The sequence below is a fragment of the Sphaerodactylus townsendi genome, linkage group LG16 (genome assembly GCF_021028975.2).
Source record: "Sphaerodactylus townsendi isolate TG3544 linkage group LG16, MPM_Stown_v2.3, whole genome shotgun sequence".
In the NCBI taxonomy this organism is placed as follows: domain Eukaryota; kingdom Metazoa; phylum Chordata; class Lepidosauria; order Squamata; family Sphaerodactylidae; genus Sphaerodactylus; species Sphaerodactylus townsendi.
In genome coordinates, this window is record NC_059440.1 from 20,826,704 (window position 1) to 20,842,799 (window position 16,096).

The 16,096-nt window shown below is 47.0% G+C and overlaps 1 protein-coding gene across 2 annotated transcripts in view; it reads left to right on the forward strand.

The window, feature by feature from the left end:
- ACOT7 (acyl-CoA thioesterase 7) overlaps positions 1-16,096 on the forward strand; it is a 67,859-nt gene that overhangs the window by 17,737 nt on the left and 34,026 nt on the right. The window contains exons 3-6 of one of the 2 annotated variants that reach the window (XM_048519382.1): positions 226-382; positions 7,118-7,209; positions 8,573-8,687; positions 13,273-13,287. In XM_048519382.1, coding sequence (XP_048375339.1) covers positions 226-382; positions 7,118-7,209; positions 8,573-8,687; positions 13,273-13,287 — 379 coding nt within the window. The remainder of the gene's footprint in view (positions 1-225; positions 383-7,117; positions 7,210-8,572; positions 8,688-13,272; positions 13,288-16,096) is intronic. The other variant, XM_048519384.1, reaches the window with a different exon arrangement.

Here is a 16,096-nt window from a genome sequence, read left to right on the forward strand (position 1 = left end):
TAACCACTACACTACGCTGGCTCTCTTTTGCTCTTGATGTTGAGACTAGGTCAAATGAGACATATTTTTCGTTGTAAAATCTCTGTGAAACTTTCTTTGACATGGGTGGTTGTTTTTTTTACAGAAGTGAACCCAGCTGGCTAGGAGTGCTATGTGGGCACGGGCTGTGTGTTTTCTTTCCTGAACCTTGTGTGTGTTGGCTGACTGTAGCTCTTGTGTCCCTAGGAACGCTGTGTGGCTGCCCTGGCCCGCGTGGAGCGCATGGACTTCCTCTCACCCATGTGTATTGGGGATGTGGCGCACGTCAGCGCTGAGATCACCTATACTTCTAAGCACTCCGTAGAAGTTCAAGTGAACGTGGTATCCGAAAACATCTTCACAGGTAAACTGTGCAACAAGGGGCTTGACCAGGGGTAGGGAACCTGCGGCTCTCCAGATGTTCAGGAACTACAATTCCCATCAGCCCCTACCAGCATGGCCAATTGGCCATGCTGACAGAGGCTGATGGGAATTGTAGTTCCTGAACATCTGGAGAGCCGCAGGTTCCCTACCCCTGGGCTTGACAATCCTCCTTCAACTGTAGTTTGCTTGAATGTTTTCCTTCCCAGTTTTTCACAGCAGGAGACAACAGCTGCGACATCAAGAATTTGGCTTCCCGCCTGTCATTCTGCTCAGTTAGCAGATTTTGGTGGGGTGTGTCTCCATTGTCTGTAATCCGAATCAACAGAATATTCCTACTTGTAGAAAAGTTCTATTTGTCTGCATTTCTTCCAATCTTAGAATCGTAGAATCATAGAGTTGGAAGAGACCCCGAGGGCCATCAAGTCCAACCCCCTGTAATGCAGGAACGTGTAATCAAAGCACTCCTGTCAGATGGCCATCCAAACTGTTTAAAAACCTCCAAAGAAGGAGACTCCACCACACTCCGAGGTAGTGCATTCCACTGTCGAACAGCCCTGACTGTCAGGAAGTTTTTCCTGATGTTTAGGTGAAATCTCTTTTCCTTCACCTTGAACCCATGACTCCTGGTCCTAGTCTCTGGAGCAGCAGAAAATAAAGCTTGCTCCCTCACCAACCTGACATCCCTTCAAATATCTAAACATGGCTATCACGCAACCTCTTAACCTTCTCTTCACCAAACTAAACATCCCCAGTTCCCCAAGTCTCTCCTCGTAAAGCATGGATTCCAAACCTTTTACCATTTTGGTTGCCCTCCTCTGGAACTGTTCCAGCTTGTCAATATCCTTCTTGAATTTCGGTGTCCAGAAGTGTACACAATATTCCAGGTGAGGTCTGACCAAGGCAGAGTAGAGTGGTACAATTACATCCCTCAATCTAGAGATACTATACTATTGATGCAGCCCAGAATTGCATTGTCTTTCTTGGCTGCCGATGTGATTCTGGACTGTATCAATAGGTCTGAATCCAACAGGGGATGCTTGTTTAACTCATAAGCATCCTGACCTGGCCACTGAACTTTCCGTTGCAATACCCCTCCTGCAGATCTTCACTGGTGCAGAAGATTCTGAACTTCATGACTGCATCTGCCCAGCTTATTCCCATCTCCTGTTGTCATAACAGGCATGGAACCAGTTCTCCAAGAGTAGATGAGGCACTTTTGCGTTCTTAAACGTTAACCTCTGCATTGTGTGTCTCTTGGCTGAGCTCTGTTCAGCGTAGCCCGTAATAGATGGAGGAACAATGTCAAGTCAAATCAGAGGCATACCAGGGCTAAATTGCGCCCGGGGGCATGACTGCCTCCCCGCACTCCCCACCCGGCTCCCCATGCCCTGTATGGGAGCCAGGGAGCCAACAGGGAGGCTGGTGTGTGTGTGTCTGGGAGCTGGCCTGCGGCCGCGGCCACTACAAACAGCTCAGCCAGTGAGCAGTGCCCTGGCACAGGGGGGAGGGGGGCACTGGCCAGGTCTCCGTGCCATGGGAGAGACCACTTGCAGGGACCCGGCCAGTGCCCGGCGCCCCCCCATGTGACTGAATAGCGTGTGTATTGATACGCCACTGTTAGAATCCAAGAAACTGAACTGGAAGCATTATCTGGTTCGTCTCTATATTTCTGAACAGGATAGTTTGTATATAGAGAACAGATCGCTCCTGCATTCAGGAATCTGGAATGGCTCCCTCTTTGCTTCCACTTACAGTTCTCAAAGGGCTGGTTCCAACTCAAAGGGCTTCCTCCAACGCTGTTAAGGGTTCTATCATTTTTGTTGCTTTCATTACATTCCATATGTTAAACTTGTAAGTTGTCTTGACCAGTTTTCCTGAAAAGGCCGCCAAGAAATAGTCTAATGGACTACCGATGACTTCACAAGTGCCGAGGATACTAGCACAATGAAACACACAATTTGATTGAGACGTGTTCTGTAACTCTGAAGCCAGCATTTTGTAGTGGTTTAAGAGCAGTGGACTCTAATCTGGAGAACCAGGTTTGATTCCCCACTCCTCCACATGAGTGACGGGCTCTAATTTGGGGAACTGGATTTGGGTCGCCACTCCTGGACACAAAACCTGCTGGGTGACCTTGGGCTGGGCCCAGTTCTTTCAGAACTCTCTCAGCCCCACCTATCTCACCATGTGTCCATGGAAAGAGGAAGGGAAAGGAGTTTGTAAGCCACTTTGAGGCTCTGTACAGGAAAAATAGGGTATAAATCCAAACAATGCCATTGTTATTGTGTCTGGGTATATTGCAGTTTTTGGTATGCAATTACCTTGCTTTGTATTTAAGTGGTTAAAAATAATTTGTTAGCAGCCTGGGTACTAAACAACAGTGCTTCAAGTCTCGAGATGACGGGAACGAACGCACCCAAAAAGTGATGCTTAAAAAGCGTCCCTCTGGAATCCAGTTCCTTCCCTAGATGCCAAACGTGGTGTGGCATTTGGCACACGTGGCATTAAAGAAGATGAATGGCCTCCTGGTCTTTTAGTATCCCCCCTTCTCCCAACTCAGCTCTCTTCCTCTTCCACTTCTCCCCACCCCCTTGCAAAAATTTCTGGTGTCCCCAGGAATCTGTTCTTGCCGAAACAAACACGGATCTGCGCTTGAGGCCAGTTGCGCCGACGGAGTCGCAACATCCAAACGCTGGATTTTGTAAAAACGCAGCAGGTGCAGGGGAAACCAGATGTCTGGCTCAGTGCTCTCTGCCCATGTGTGGGAAGATGAAAATGTGTTGCCATGGCTACTCCGCCTTGAAAGAGAATATGCAGATCAAACCGGAGCCAAGAGTTCATTCCTCTCAGTGACAGACACCCCTGATTAACTGTAGGCCATCGCAAGAGCCAAGCAAATCCTTGCCTGTGGCATTTTTTAAAAAAGTCATATATTTGAGGCTGATTTTAAAGGTGAATCAGCATGTTTAACTCTGGGTAGGTAAGGAAGACAGAGCTCCTGTTTTTCCAAACATTCGCAGTCCAGGGCAAGCTCAGTCAGGCTGCAGAGGCACCTTTGAGGCAAAACACCAATATGAAACCTCCATTTTACAATGGGACGCTGGTTTCTTCTCCAGATTCCAGTTGGAAATTAAAACTGGCCATGTCAATTGTTCCCGTCTCATGGATTTTGCTGCGGAGTTTTTGTACCGGGCCGCTGTCAAAAGCGTCAGGCAGCAATCGGAGGCCGGATGAGTCTTCTTCTGTCAGGACATGATAGGACTATACTGCCAGGCATCCAAAAAGTTTGGTGGCTGCTTTCCCCAAGCTTCTCCTGGCTGTAGCACAGATTGATTCCAGTCTTTTGTGCATCTCTGCATCGTGTTTTCTTTCCAGAGATTTATCCATAAGTCCCAACAAATAAGGTTTCATTCGATAGTGACCTTTGCCAGGCAGAGCAGTTAGAGCAGTGGTGGCGAACCTTTGGCACTCCAGATGTTATGGACTACAATTCCCATCAGCCCCTACAATTGGCCATGCTGGCAGGGGCTGATGGGAATTTTAGTCCATAACATCTGGAGTGCCAAAGGTTCACCACCATGGAGTTAGAACAACACGCTTCCTTTGCTTAACCAGTTCTGTTCTGCATTATCCCTGTCTGTCTGCCTGCCTGCCTGCCTGTCTGTCTCTTCTATATATGGTGCTTTAGCCTTTAACTTGAATGGCCAACACATGTGACTGTGTTCAGGCACCTGACTGGATTCCCCTTTGCAAACCTATTCAGGGGCTGCAACCTAAATTGTCCATGGTTTCTTCCTGAATCACCCTTAGCATGTTAGCTACCAGCATGTTATTGTCATTGAGGATCCCAGATCGAAAATCCTGACGATAAAGGCAGCTTGGATCCCCCATCTTTTACGGTTCACTGCTGAAATGTGAGGCCTTCTGTTAACAAGGTTCGCTTATAAGATGGCGCCATAAGAGAGCCAGCGTGGTGCAGTGGTTAAGAGCAGGTGCACTGTAATCTGGAGAACCGGGTCTGATTCCCCGCTCTGCCACGTGAGCTGTGGAGGCTTATCTGGTGAACCAGATTAGTTTGTTCACTCCAACACATGCCAGCTGGGTGACCTCGGGCTACTCACAGTTATTCAGAGCTCTCTCAGCCCCACCCACCTCCCCGGGTGTTTGTTGTGTGTGGAGGGGAAGGGAAAGTAGTTTGTAAGCCCCTTTGAGTCTCCTTACAGACTCTTCTGCTCCTCTTTCTCTTTCTCCTCCTCCTTCGCCATCATCATTGTTTCCCTGTGGCCTTTTCCCGTCTCTGTTATGTGAGCATGTGTTTGGATGCATAGCATCTAGGTTAGTGAAACTCATGTGAATGCTCCTTCTTACTTTATGGGCAAAATGGTCAACCCATTCCTATAGAGGGCGCTCTGGGGAATTCAGAGGTTCTGCAAGGGGCAGGGTTACTTAGCTAGGGACCAGTTCCTTCCCCAGCCAGCCTCTTTCCACCATTCCTGCTTTGCTTGCTCAAAAGTTTCCAGACGTCCTCAGTCTGCAGCAACAACAATACCACGAATTCCCCTTTGTTCTCGTCAGCTCTCGACAGACACAGCCAAGCCAACTCAGCCAAGCTCAGCGGCCGACTGCTGTTCATTTGATGTGCACCAAATGTCTAAATGTTCATTTGAATTGGATGTCATTAAGGGGAAAATACCACCGGCAGGTTTTATTTATTCATTTATAGTTATATTTATACCCCACCCTACCCCCGGAGGCCTCAGGGCGGCTCACAATGGCATAAAGCCTTAAAATCATACAGTGAATTCCTATAAATAACAATCAATAAAAACGAATTCTAAAACCATTTAAAACAATCCAACTAAAAACCCCAGATCGCAAGAGATGTATTGTTGGAGGGCTGTTGCAGAGGCTCCTGAAAGCATCAACCCTAGGAATTTGCATCTTTCTGATCAGGTTTCTATTTGGGAGGAGAAAAACTGCCAATTAGGGGGATTTTTGTGTGTTGTTTGGGTCCTGAGCGTGAGAGATGTCTTCACATGGTTGTTGCTATAGCGACCAGCTCGGGATAGGTCCCCCCCCCCCGCCCCATGTAAGCAAGTGAATCTAATTCCCAAAAGCCAAGTTGTCACAACCACTCTGAATCAGTGCAGCGCAAACACTTCTCTTGCGTCGGAGGGACGAGTCAGTTGCTGTAGTGGCGACCAGCGAATCCTTAGCCAGGCTGCACTTGACAAAATAGCCCTCATACATTCAGCCATCTGAACGCTGGCTATTTTAAATCACTTTTCTCTGCTTCTGTTTGTAACTGTAGGGGGTCAGAATGTAAACTAAGGAGAGCGATACCCAACTGTACATAACAATAGCAAGTAAACATAAGTAATATAGAAGAAGAAGGAGGAGTTTAGATTTATACCCCCTTTTCTCTCCTGTAAGGAGTCTCAAGGTGGCTTACAAGCTCCTTTCCCTTCCTCTCCCCACAACAGACACCTTCTGAGGTACGTGGGGCTGAGAGAACTGTGAGTAGCCCAAGGCCACCCAGCAGGAATGTAGGAGTGTGGAAACACATCTGGTTCACCAGAGAAGCCTCTGCCACTCAGGTGGAGGAGTGGGGAATCAAACCCTTTTCTCCAGATTAGAATCTACCTGCTCTTAACCACTACACCACGCTGGCTCTATAGAGATCCCTTCCACATCGCTGGGGTTAGGGGTGCAGCGCGCCCCCCTGCGATTTGGAAATCCATGAAAAATGTGCATGAAAAAGAGAATGAGTCTGAATTTTTTCTTTTTCTTTCATGTCAACTTAAAAAAAGAAATTGTGTATATTTACTATTAAAAGAAAATGTGTTGTTATACAATGCTATGCATATAAACTGGGAATTTAAAATTAGTATGCTTAAGTGGCTTGTAAAATGTTATAGATTGATATTTCTTATCTTGCTCAAACTTTTCTGTTATTTTAATGTATGGTATGGGGTCAGACAGTGTACTGGTATGGGGTCACCTTGTAAGGGTTCGGCTGAAAACAAGCAAAACGTGTCAGAGGCAGCGAGACCTTTTTGGAAAGCCCCCTCATTACGCTGAATACAAACATACCTTTTCCTGCCCCAGGCTGAAGCTCTGAAAAGTTGCTTGTCCACATTCCCCCCCCCCCCCCCGGCCCCGAGCTGTAATCTTCTACCAAGTGACTATGAAAGAAGAGTGGGGGGGGGGAGGGGGCGTTTTGGATATATTCCGCCTTTCTGTCTTGTAAGGAAACTCAAGGGGATTTACAAATTTATTTCCCTTCCTCTCCCCACAACAGACACCTTGTGAGATAGGTGGGGCTGAGAGAGTTCCAAAGAACTATGACTAGCCCAAGGTCACCCAGCAGGAATGTAGGAGTGCGGAAACACATCTGGTTCACCAGATAAGCCTCCGCCACTCAGGTGGAGGAGTGGGGAATCAAACCCGATTCTCCAGATTGTAGTCCACCTGCTGTTAACCCCTACACCATACTGGGTGTAGAAGGGCAAGGGAAATTTATCTCTCAGTGTTAGCATCTATATTGATGGGGCCAAGCTGACCGGGGGGGGGGGGGGGGGATTCCATACATCCTGCTAAGCAGTTAACATAACTACTTTGATCAGCCTGAAAGAGCACATATTTCATAAAAGGATTTCTACATTTCTGCCTCATATTGAGCAATTCATTTATAAGTTGTTTTCTCCCTCCAAAGGTGCAAAGAAAGTGACGGATCAGGCTACTCTCTGGTACGTGCCTCTTGCTCTTCAGAACGTGCATAAAGTCTTGGAAGTTCCTCCTATTCAGGTAAGGCATTCTGGAACTTAGAATCATAGAGTTGGAAGAGACCCCAAAGGCCATCAAGTCCAACCCCCTGCCATGCAGGAACACACAATCAAAGCACTCCTGACAGATGGCCATCCTGCCTCTCTTTAAAAATCTCCGGAGAAGGAGACTCCACCACACTCCAAGGCAGTGAGTGGTGGTCCAAATAAACATAGGGGCAAGCACGGCTGTTACATTTCCTGGCAGTCCAAGTCTGCAAACATTGATCTATGTGCATTGCGCACTGATTTGTGTGTGGCTGTGTTTTGTTTCCATGATTCAGATAAACAACTGAAGTTTTTGTTGTTGAGAAATGGGTCGGTGGAGGGAGGAGATGTTTGTGTGTTTTCCACCTGTGGTGTTAATGACTCATCTTGTCCCGAAAACTCAGTGGGTTATTTTGGCTGGTGCCAGAAATCGGTAGGATCGGGCAATTGCTGGGGCCCTCCAACCGAGACGCGTTGCTCTCTTGATTTTGGATCATGCATCAAGAAAAGAATCTTCCATGGTCAGAACAGGGATGAGAAATCCATTCCACGAATTGATTCTGTTCAAGTTTGATAGTTCCCAGCCCAATACTTTTAAATGTGTATGTCAGTAAATGCTTTATGAAGTTCAGTGAAGTGATTATTTAAGAGTTCCGGAATTAAATATGCAACGGGATGGAGTGTTAATAGGTTGTAGGCTAAAGGGGTCATTCAATGGTTTGACAAATCACCATCAGTACTGACGGCTGAATTTTAATGGGTAGATTTGATATTGTAATGTGACAGTTCATATTGACGTTTTAAGCCGCATATGTTTTTAAGTTATGTGTGTAAGCCGCATTGAGTCCGGTGGGGTATAAATGTAATAAACTTAAACTTAAATACCACAGGTAGCAAAACTTAGCCAGTATGGTGTAGTGGTTAAGAACAGGTGCACTCAAATCTGGAGAACCGGGTTTGATTCCCAGCTCTGCCACGAGCTGTGGAGGCTTATCTGGTGAACCAGATTAGCTTATGCACTCCAACACATGCCACCTGGGTGACCCTGGGCTAGTCACAGTTCTTCGGAGCTCTCTCAGCTCCGCCTACCTCACAGGGTATTTGTTGTGGGGCAGGGGGGCGGGAAAGGAGTTTGTAAGCCCCTTTGAGTCTCTTTACAGGAGAGAAAGGGGGGGATATAAATCCAAACTCTTCTTCTTGTCTGAATACTGGTCCTGGATTGTCTCTTTTTGTCTGGGATGGAAGTTTGTAGCAGCAAGGTAAATGGTAACAGTGAAACAGGGGGCATACCTTGGCTCCGGCTTCCGTACTTGGCTTGCCACCTGGAATGAACAGATGGCCCTTCTGTTTCCTGTCAGTATGCAGGGACTGAACAGGAGGAGGAAGGAAGGAGACGCTACGAGGAGCAGAAGCTGGAGCGCTTGGAAACCAAGGAGAGAAATGGGGATGTCATTCTGCCAGTTATCAATCCAGGTAAAAAAAAAGAGAGACCATCTGAGCGACTTTATTAATTTCCTTTCAGAAGCAATTTGTTTCCTAAAATAATTATATTCTGCCTTTTCCAACGAATGCAATAAAGTTTACGGAAACCTGGCTGGCTGGAACAGCTCAGTGAGCTGTTCTGAAGGGTTTGGTCTGGTCTCCAAGCTGAACTAGAAAATGAATGGAAAAGTGTGTTCGTGGGAGAACCGGGTTTAATTCCCAGCAGCAGTGGCGTAGGAGGTTAAGAGCTCATGTATCTAATCTGGAGGAACCGGGTTTGATTCCCAGCTCTGCCGCCGGAGCTGTGGAGGCTTATCTGGGGAATTCAGATTAGCCTGTACACTCCCACACACGCCAGCTGGGTGACCTCGGGCTAGTCACAGCTCTTCTGAGCTCTCTCAGCCCCACACAGGGTGTTTGTTGTGAGGGGGGAAGGGCAAGGAGATTGTAAGCCCTTTGAGTCTCCTGCAGGAGAGAAAGGGGGGATATAAATCCAAACTCTTCTTCTTCTTCTTCTTAATTCCCCACTCCTCCACGTGAGCAGTGGACTCTCGTCTGGTGAACTGGATTTGTTGCCCCATTCCTACACATGAAGCCTGCTGGGTGGCCTTGGACTGGTCACAGTTCTCTCAGAACTCTCTCAGCCCCACCTACCTCACACGGTGTCTGTTGTGGGGAGAGGAAGGGAAAAGCGGTTGTGAACTACCTTGAGTCTCCTTACAGGAGAGAAAGGTGGGGTATAAATCCCAATTCTCCTTCTTATGATAATCCTCAATTCTAGGGTGAATTGATGTCATCGTCCTCAGCATGTATGTATATGTTTACTGTTGTCAAGTTGCTTCCGAATCATGGTGACCCTACACCCTCCAAAATGTCCTACTGTTAACAGCCTTGCTCAAGTCTCACAAACTGAGGGACGTTCCTTCCTTCTGTCCCATGTTGAGTCGTCTTCTTTTTTTCCAGACACCTTCAACTTTTCCAAGCATCATTGTCTTTTCCAGTGACTCTTGTCCTCTCCTAATGTGACTGAAGTATGAGGCCTCAGTTGAGTCATTTTAGCTTGGGCATGCTGCTTTATTTTGTACCCAGTGGGTTTGTTGTCATCAATCTATTCAACTTCCGAGCCACTCTGAGAGTGAACTTCTGTCAGAATCAGGCCCCATTTTTCATTCTCCGCTCTGCAAGACCTGTTTGCTGAGTCTTCCTTCACTCTTGCTTTTCTATCCCCCTTGTGCCACCTGATACAGTTGCTGTGATCCCTAAACAGCTACTCGGCCAAAAGCCTAAATCATCCAAGTCCGAACATTGGTTGTACTCTTCTTTGGAACCAAAGAAGAAAAGAAGAAGAAAGAAGAGTTTGGATTTATATCCCCCCCTTTCTCACCTGTAAGGAGACTCAAAGGGACTTACAATCTCCTTTCCCTTCCCCTCTCACAACAAACACCCTGTGAGGTAGGTGGGGCTGAGAGAGTCCTGAAGGAACTGTGACTAGCCCAGGGTCACCCAGCTGGCATGTGTTGGAGTGCACAAGCTAATCTGGTTCACCAGATAATCCTCCACAGCTCAAGTGGCAGAGCAGGGAATCAAGCCCGGTTCTCCAGATTAGAGTGCACCTGCTCTTAACTGCTACGCCACTACATCAAGTATTGTAAACTTTTCTTCCAACACAACCAATGCAATGCCGGACCCCAGTTCTACAATCAACTGAGCATTCAGCTGTGGTTCCTGTCTTGATCCAAATATCCACTGAAGTACAGACCCTTTTCCAGCACCCATATTAGACAAACTGCAGAGAGTATTTTTAATCCCCAGGCCATTGTCAGTGGACCACAGTGCACAGCCAGATGTAAAAAGGATGGACCCTCCCAAAGAAGTCCATCTGTATTACCTGTTCAGAATCCATTTCCTCCTTTGGTATTTCTTCCTGATACACTTCCCTCCTGCCAATTGGATTTATACCCCACCTTTCTCCCCTGTAAGGAGACTCAAGGTGGCTTACAAGCTCCTTTCCCTTCCTCTCCCCACAACAGACACCTGGCGAGGAAGGTGGGGCTGAGAGAGTTCCAAGAGAACTGTGACTAGCCCAAGGTCACTCAGCAGGAATGTAGGAATGCGGAAACATATCTGGTTCACCAGGTAAAGCCTCCGCCACTCAGGTGGAGGAGTGGGGGATCAAACCCGGTTCTCCAGATTAGAATCCACCTGCTCTTAACCACTACACCACGCTGGCTCTCTTTTAGCACGTAGATCGCCTGTGGGTTGGTGTTTACAGGTATCGTGCATCGACACATGTGCCACCCAGAAATGTGCCTCCTCTCCCCCGCCCCGCCCCCCTCGCTGGTTCAAGAAAGACCTTTCCGTCGGGTTCTTTGCAAAATAGCAAGCCTCAGCAACCTGTGCTTGCCTTTCCAGTCAAGAATGCTGTCGGAGCACGTGACCAAATAAACTTGCAGCCTCATTGAGATGGAAGTTATGAAAGAGGTGACCTGTAGGGCTATTTTTATCATTCCGGATGGAGCCCCTCTCTCCCCTGCCCCCCCAGCCCCAGCTTAATTTTAGCTACCTTTTAGAACACGGAACACCACACAGAATTGATGCTGCCGTTGCCTGGCAACCCATCACAAAGGGCAAGTGAGCTCTTCTCCGTTTCTTTGTAGAGTCCAGGGGGCCTTTAAAATAAAATTTCTGGAGAACGACAGCAGGCTTTTTGTTGTCGTTGGAGGATTTGGAACTGGGATACTGCTGTCAGTTTTCATGAGTGGCCCTTCTTGCTGGTGTCTGGAGATTGCGTGAAGAGCAATGTCGAACAGATTGCACGTTCCGTATAAAAATTGGTATTTTGTCTTCCCTTTGCATTATAACATCACCTTAAAAATGACACATTCCAGACCAAGGTGTTTCATGTCCTAAAACTCTGACTCAGCCAAATTAACTACCCGGGGCTCTGTATGTATAAACCTCAGAGACCTCTATGGGCACAATAGCAGTGTGCGTTTTCACAGTAATTGGAAAGCCTTACAATGCCTCTGAATTGGACAGACCTATTTTTATGTATTTACTCAGCATGCATTGCGTTGGCTTGGTCATTAAAATATCTTCTGCTTGCTGCAGTCAGCCCTCTGTTCCAGCTGTGAGTAGCTGGGAACCACCACTATCCCATCTGCACATCTGGATTTGGTTACAGCCATCAACGGCCCTGCCTTGGCTCTGAGATTCTTTGTATTGCATGGAAAATGTTCTGACTCTGGGGTGCGGGTCAGCTCTCATTTGAACGATACACATGAAATTTTTGACCGGGGGGTCAAGGTTTGTCCCCTTTCTTACGTAGAGTTGTCAACAATTTCACACACTGGGGTGGCTGAATACATTGAAGACAAGATAACCTCAGGGAAATGGGCCATAAAATATTTGTCCCCACTTTGGAATGTGTTAAATAGTATATCCCAAGATGCTGTGAGCACAGGGTATCTCTTCTGCCAGGCAGTGGTAGAATTCCTTGTCAGAATTCCCAGCTAGGGCTTGCATGACTCAGAAGCTGAGAAATTGCAGAAGACGAAGAGAATAGCTAGACTAGAGCAAGGAAGAAATGTGTGGAAGGCAGGAGACGGAATGAATGGCTGGAGGAACTCTGCCCATTCAAGACTGACGCCCAAGGGCAGGATGCGGGGCATTTTTGATTTTCACATGATCGACTCAGGAGCCTGGAAGCCATCATTTCAAACTGTTCATTTGCCAAGCAATTGACAGGCAAGCAACTGTGAATGCTTCTCTGATCAATAGAGCTTGCCATATCCCTGGGGGCCCACAGCATCTTTCTCGGCTTTCTCAGGTGGACTTTTAAGAGGAAGATTGATAGCTTTTCATCACAGAGCTTGCGGTAAAACTCTTTTGTTAGTTTTTCACATCATCATTTTTTAATCTGCTTACGTTCCTCCTGGTTTTGAATGGGGTGGGTGGGTGGGGCGTGACGTCCCCTGCCCTTATCACCTCCTTCTTCCCCTGGATGGTCTCTTGCACATCTAGGATTACAATTAAGGGGAAAATCCAGCATCTACCCCACCCACAAGCTACATGAGAAAATCGCCTTTTCCCCCTGGAGACGAGGTACGCTTCCGCACACTCTGAATGATGCACTTTCAATCCACTTTCACAATTGTTTGCAAGTGGATTTTGCTATTCCGCACAGCTCCAAAGTGCACTGAAAGTGGATTGAAAGTGCATTATGCTGTATGTGTGGAAGGGGCCTCCGTGTACTTTGCAACTGGATCTTACTGTGCAAAATGGCGAAGTCCACCTTAGCCCCCAGGGATCTTTTGCTGTTCACTGGATTGTGCGTTATGAGATGAGTTCACTGTGATTTGAGTTTGGTTTCACTGAGTAATTCCTGTCCCGTAACTGCTCTTTTCCTGGGTTTATCCTTTTTGCTTCTGATGACATATTTCTTAATCTGGAGGCAGATTTGTGGGGTGTGGGGGAGGTGGCCCAAAAATAAGAACGTTATGCTGTCCAACCTTATGTTCCTGTAAATAATGCACACTGCTTATCTATCTGTTTCTGTTACTCTTTTGCTTCACAGATAGGCAAAGAAAAGGTAAGGCTATGCTGATTGGTGAACAGTACTGGTGGTTCTGAATGGGTTCTGGTTTTCCGGGTTCTTTATCTTTTACCCAATAGGGTAATGCTGGGCTAGGCTTAGGCCCCTTCCACACATGCAGAGTAACATACTTTCAATCTTTCACAATTGTTTGCAAGTGGATTTTGCTCTTCCACACAGCTTCAAAGTGGATTGAAAGTGCATCATTCTACATGTGCGGAAGGGGCCTTAGTTTCAGATTTGTGTTCTTTAGGCTTTCCTACATGGTGAGCTTAAGATAAGAAAGTGGCATCTAAAGATTTTAACACACGGATGTACGTAATTGATTCAGCCTTCCTGTGTAAATGGTCCTATCTGTTAAAAGGGGTGGAGCCTCTTTGTGAAAGGCAGCCAATGAGTAGCCAGTATTTAAACCTTTCCATTGCATATGTGAGGATTCTTTAGGGTGCCGTGGAGTCCACGTGAACATAGGAAACTGCCTTATTCTGAACAGACTGTTGGTCCTTCAAGGTCATATCAGATTGGCAGAAGCTCTCCAAGGACTCAGGTCAAGGTCTTTCACAGCACCTCCTACCAGATCCTTTTCACTGGAGATGCCAGGGATTGAACTTGGGACCTTCTGCATGCCCATCCAGATGCCATGCTACAGAGCCTCCTTAAAGGACAGTGGAATGCACTCCCTCGGATTGTGGTGGAGCCTCCTTCTTTGGAGGCTTTTACAGAGAAGCTGGATGGCCATCTGTCAGGAGTGCTTTGATGGTGTGTCCCTGCACTGCAGGGGGTTGGACTTGATGGCCCTTGGGGGTCTCTTCCAACTCTATGATTCTGTGAACAATTTAGCTGTGTTTGGAAGAAAAAGAAAAACTGAACAGGCAGAAGAGATTGCAGGGCTCACTGCTGTTCCACCAAGCAGTTCTTAGAAAACATTTCCCTCCCTTTTCAGCTGCAGCCCTCATGAAAGTTCTGTCATTGAATAGTTTTGAAGATTTCTGACACCTGGCCTTGTCTTTTTAAGCATTGATGAAATTATTTAATTACAGGGCAATGACTGCTCTCGAGTCTGTTTCTCAACATCATCCCCCCCCCCCCCAGAGTGGTTGCACCCAGTCAGGGGCATTTTGGTATCTTCCAAACTATTGCTTTCATTTGTGTAAGGTGCCTGTGTGGGTTTTTACGGCGACACCATGGGGTTTTCAAGACAGGGGATGTTCAGAGGTGTTTGGCTGCTGCCTGCCTTGTTTCAGGCAACTCTGGACTTCCTTGGGGTCTCCCCTCCAAATACTGACCAGGACTGACCCTGCTTAGCTTCTGAGATATGGTGAGATCAGGTGAACTCAGGCTGTCCAGGTCAGGGCTGGCATCAGTTAGCACACCTAAAAAATCAGCTAACACTGGAGGAACTGTGGCTGAATGGAAGAGTACATATTTTGTTTGCTGAATGCCCCATCCCCTCTCGCTCAAGGGAGCAGGTGTTAGGGAAATCGGCTGTGCTAAAAATAAGCTGTTTTAAAACAATAGAGGTATTTTCATATTCACCAACGGATCTCTCGGTCTCGAGCTGCAAAAGTGAGACAATGCGCGTGAGATGTGGGAAAGTTTCAATCCAGGAAAGCAAACGCCGCAACGAATGGCTGGTACTGTAAAAACCATTTCCTGTCGGGCTCCGCACCTGACACCAAAGACTTTTCCAGAGTTAAGCCACTTCAAGCTCTGCTAATTTTAGAAGATGTTGGATCAGGATTTGGCTCACTTCTTATCTAGGCTTTGGACCCTGGCCTTTCCTACTTGGACGCAAAGCCTGCTCGACTATTGGAATGATTGTTGAGTAAACATGCCCAGGATTGAACCCTGGTGTTGCCACCAATCCTTCAAATGTGATGGGGAGGGGCGGTGTCTTGGTAAAGCTGAATCACCCTTTTAGAAAACCCCAAAGCCATATCAGCTTTTAAATTTATTGATTAAATAATGCAGGGCTATTCAGCAGAGCTGAATAGGCTTGGTTCCAAAACCCCCCAAACATTTCGGCTTCTGTCAGATCGAGGGGCTTTCCCCACCGTAGTTTCCCAGGTCTACGTAGACTTAGGAAATATTGGCACGGAGCACAGAGCTCTCCCTGCTGACATTTCCCAGGTCCACGTAGCCTTGGGGAACCGCAGCAAGGAGAGGCGAGCTCTAACAGAATGCTAGACTGAAGTTGACTAGATTGTGCTTTGTGAGATTTCCTTGAGTTCACTGTGGTTTGGGTTTGGTTTTACTAAGTAATTCCTGTCCTGTAACTGCTTCTATCCTGGGTTGTTTGCTGTGTTTATCCTTATTGAAGCCCCCCCCCCCCCACACACACACCTTTGTTTCCCAAGGCCACATGGTATGGGGGGAGCCCAATCTTTTTTATTCGGTACATTTCGAGTTCGAGCTTTAAAAACCTGAAAATTTTCGACAAGAAGCCGAATAAAACGGATGGTTATCGGTTTATTCGGCTTTACCGAAAATTTCCGGGTTTCTAAAACTTGAACCCAAAATTTACTGAATAAAACACATTGTGCTCACCCTTCGTGATGACTGACCTTCTCAATCAGAAACTTAAAAAAAAAACTTAGCTGCCAAGTGAGTTCCGGATGGGCAAAGCCCACAAGGTCAGAATGTACATGTGCAGGAGCCTGTTTTGAGCAGTGACTTTGAGACTTGGCACCGTCAGCGGACCCTTTCTATCCAGATTTGTCTGCTGGGCCACCCTTCTGTGCCCCTGTTAGAGAAGGAAGCCTTGGGCACTTTGAAGCAGTCTGGGATGCCCGCAGGGCATAGACTT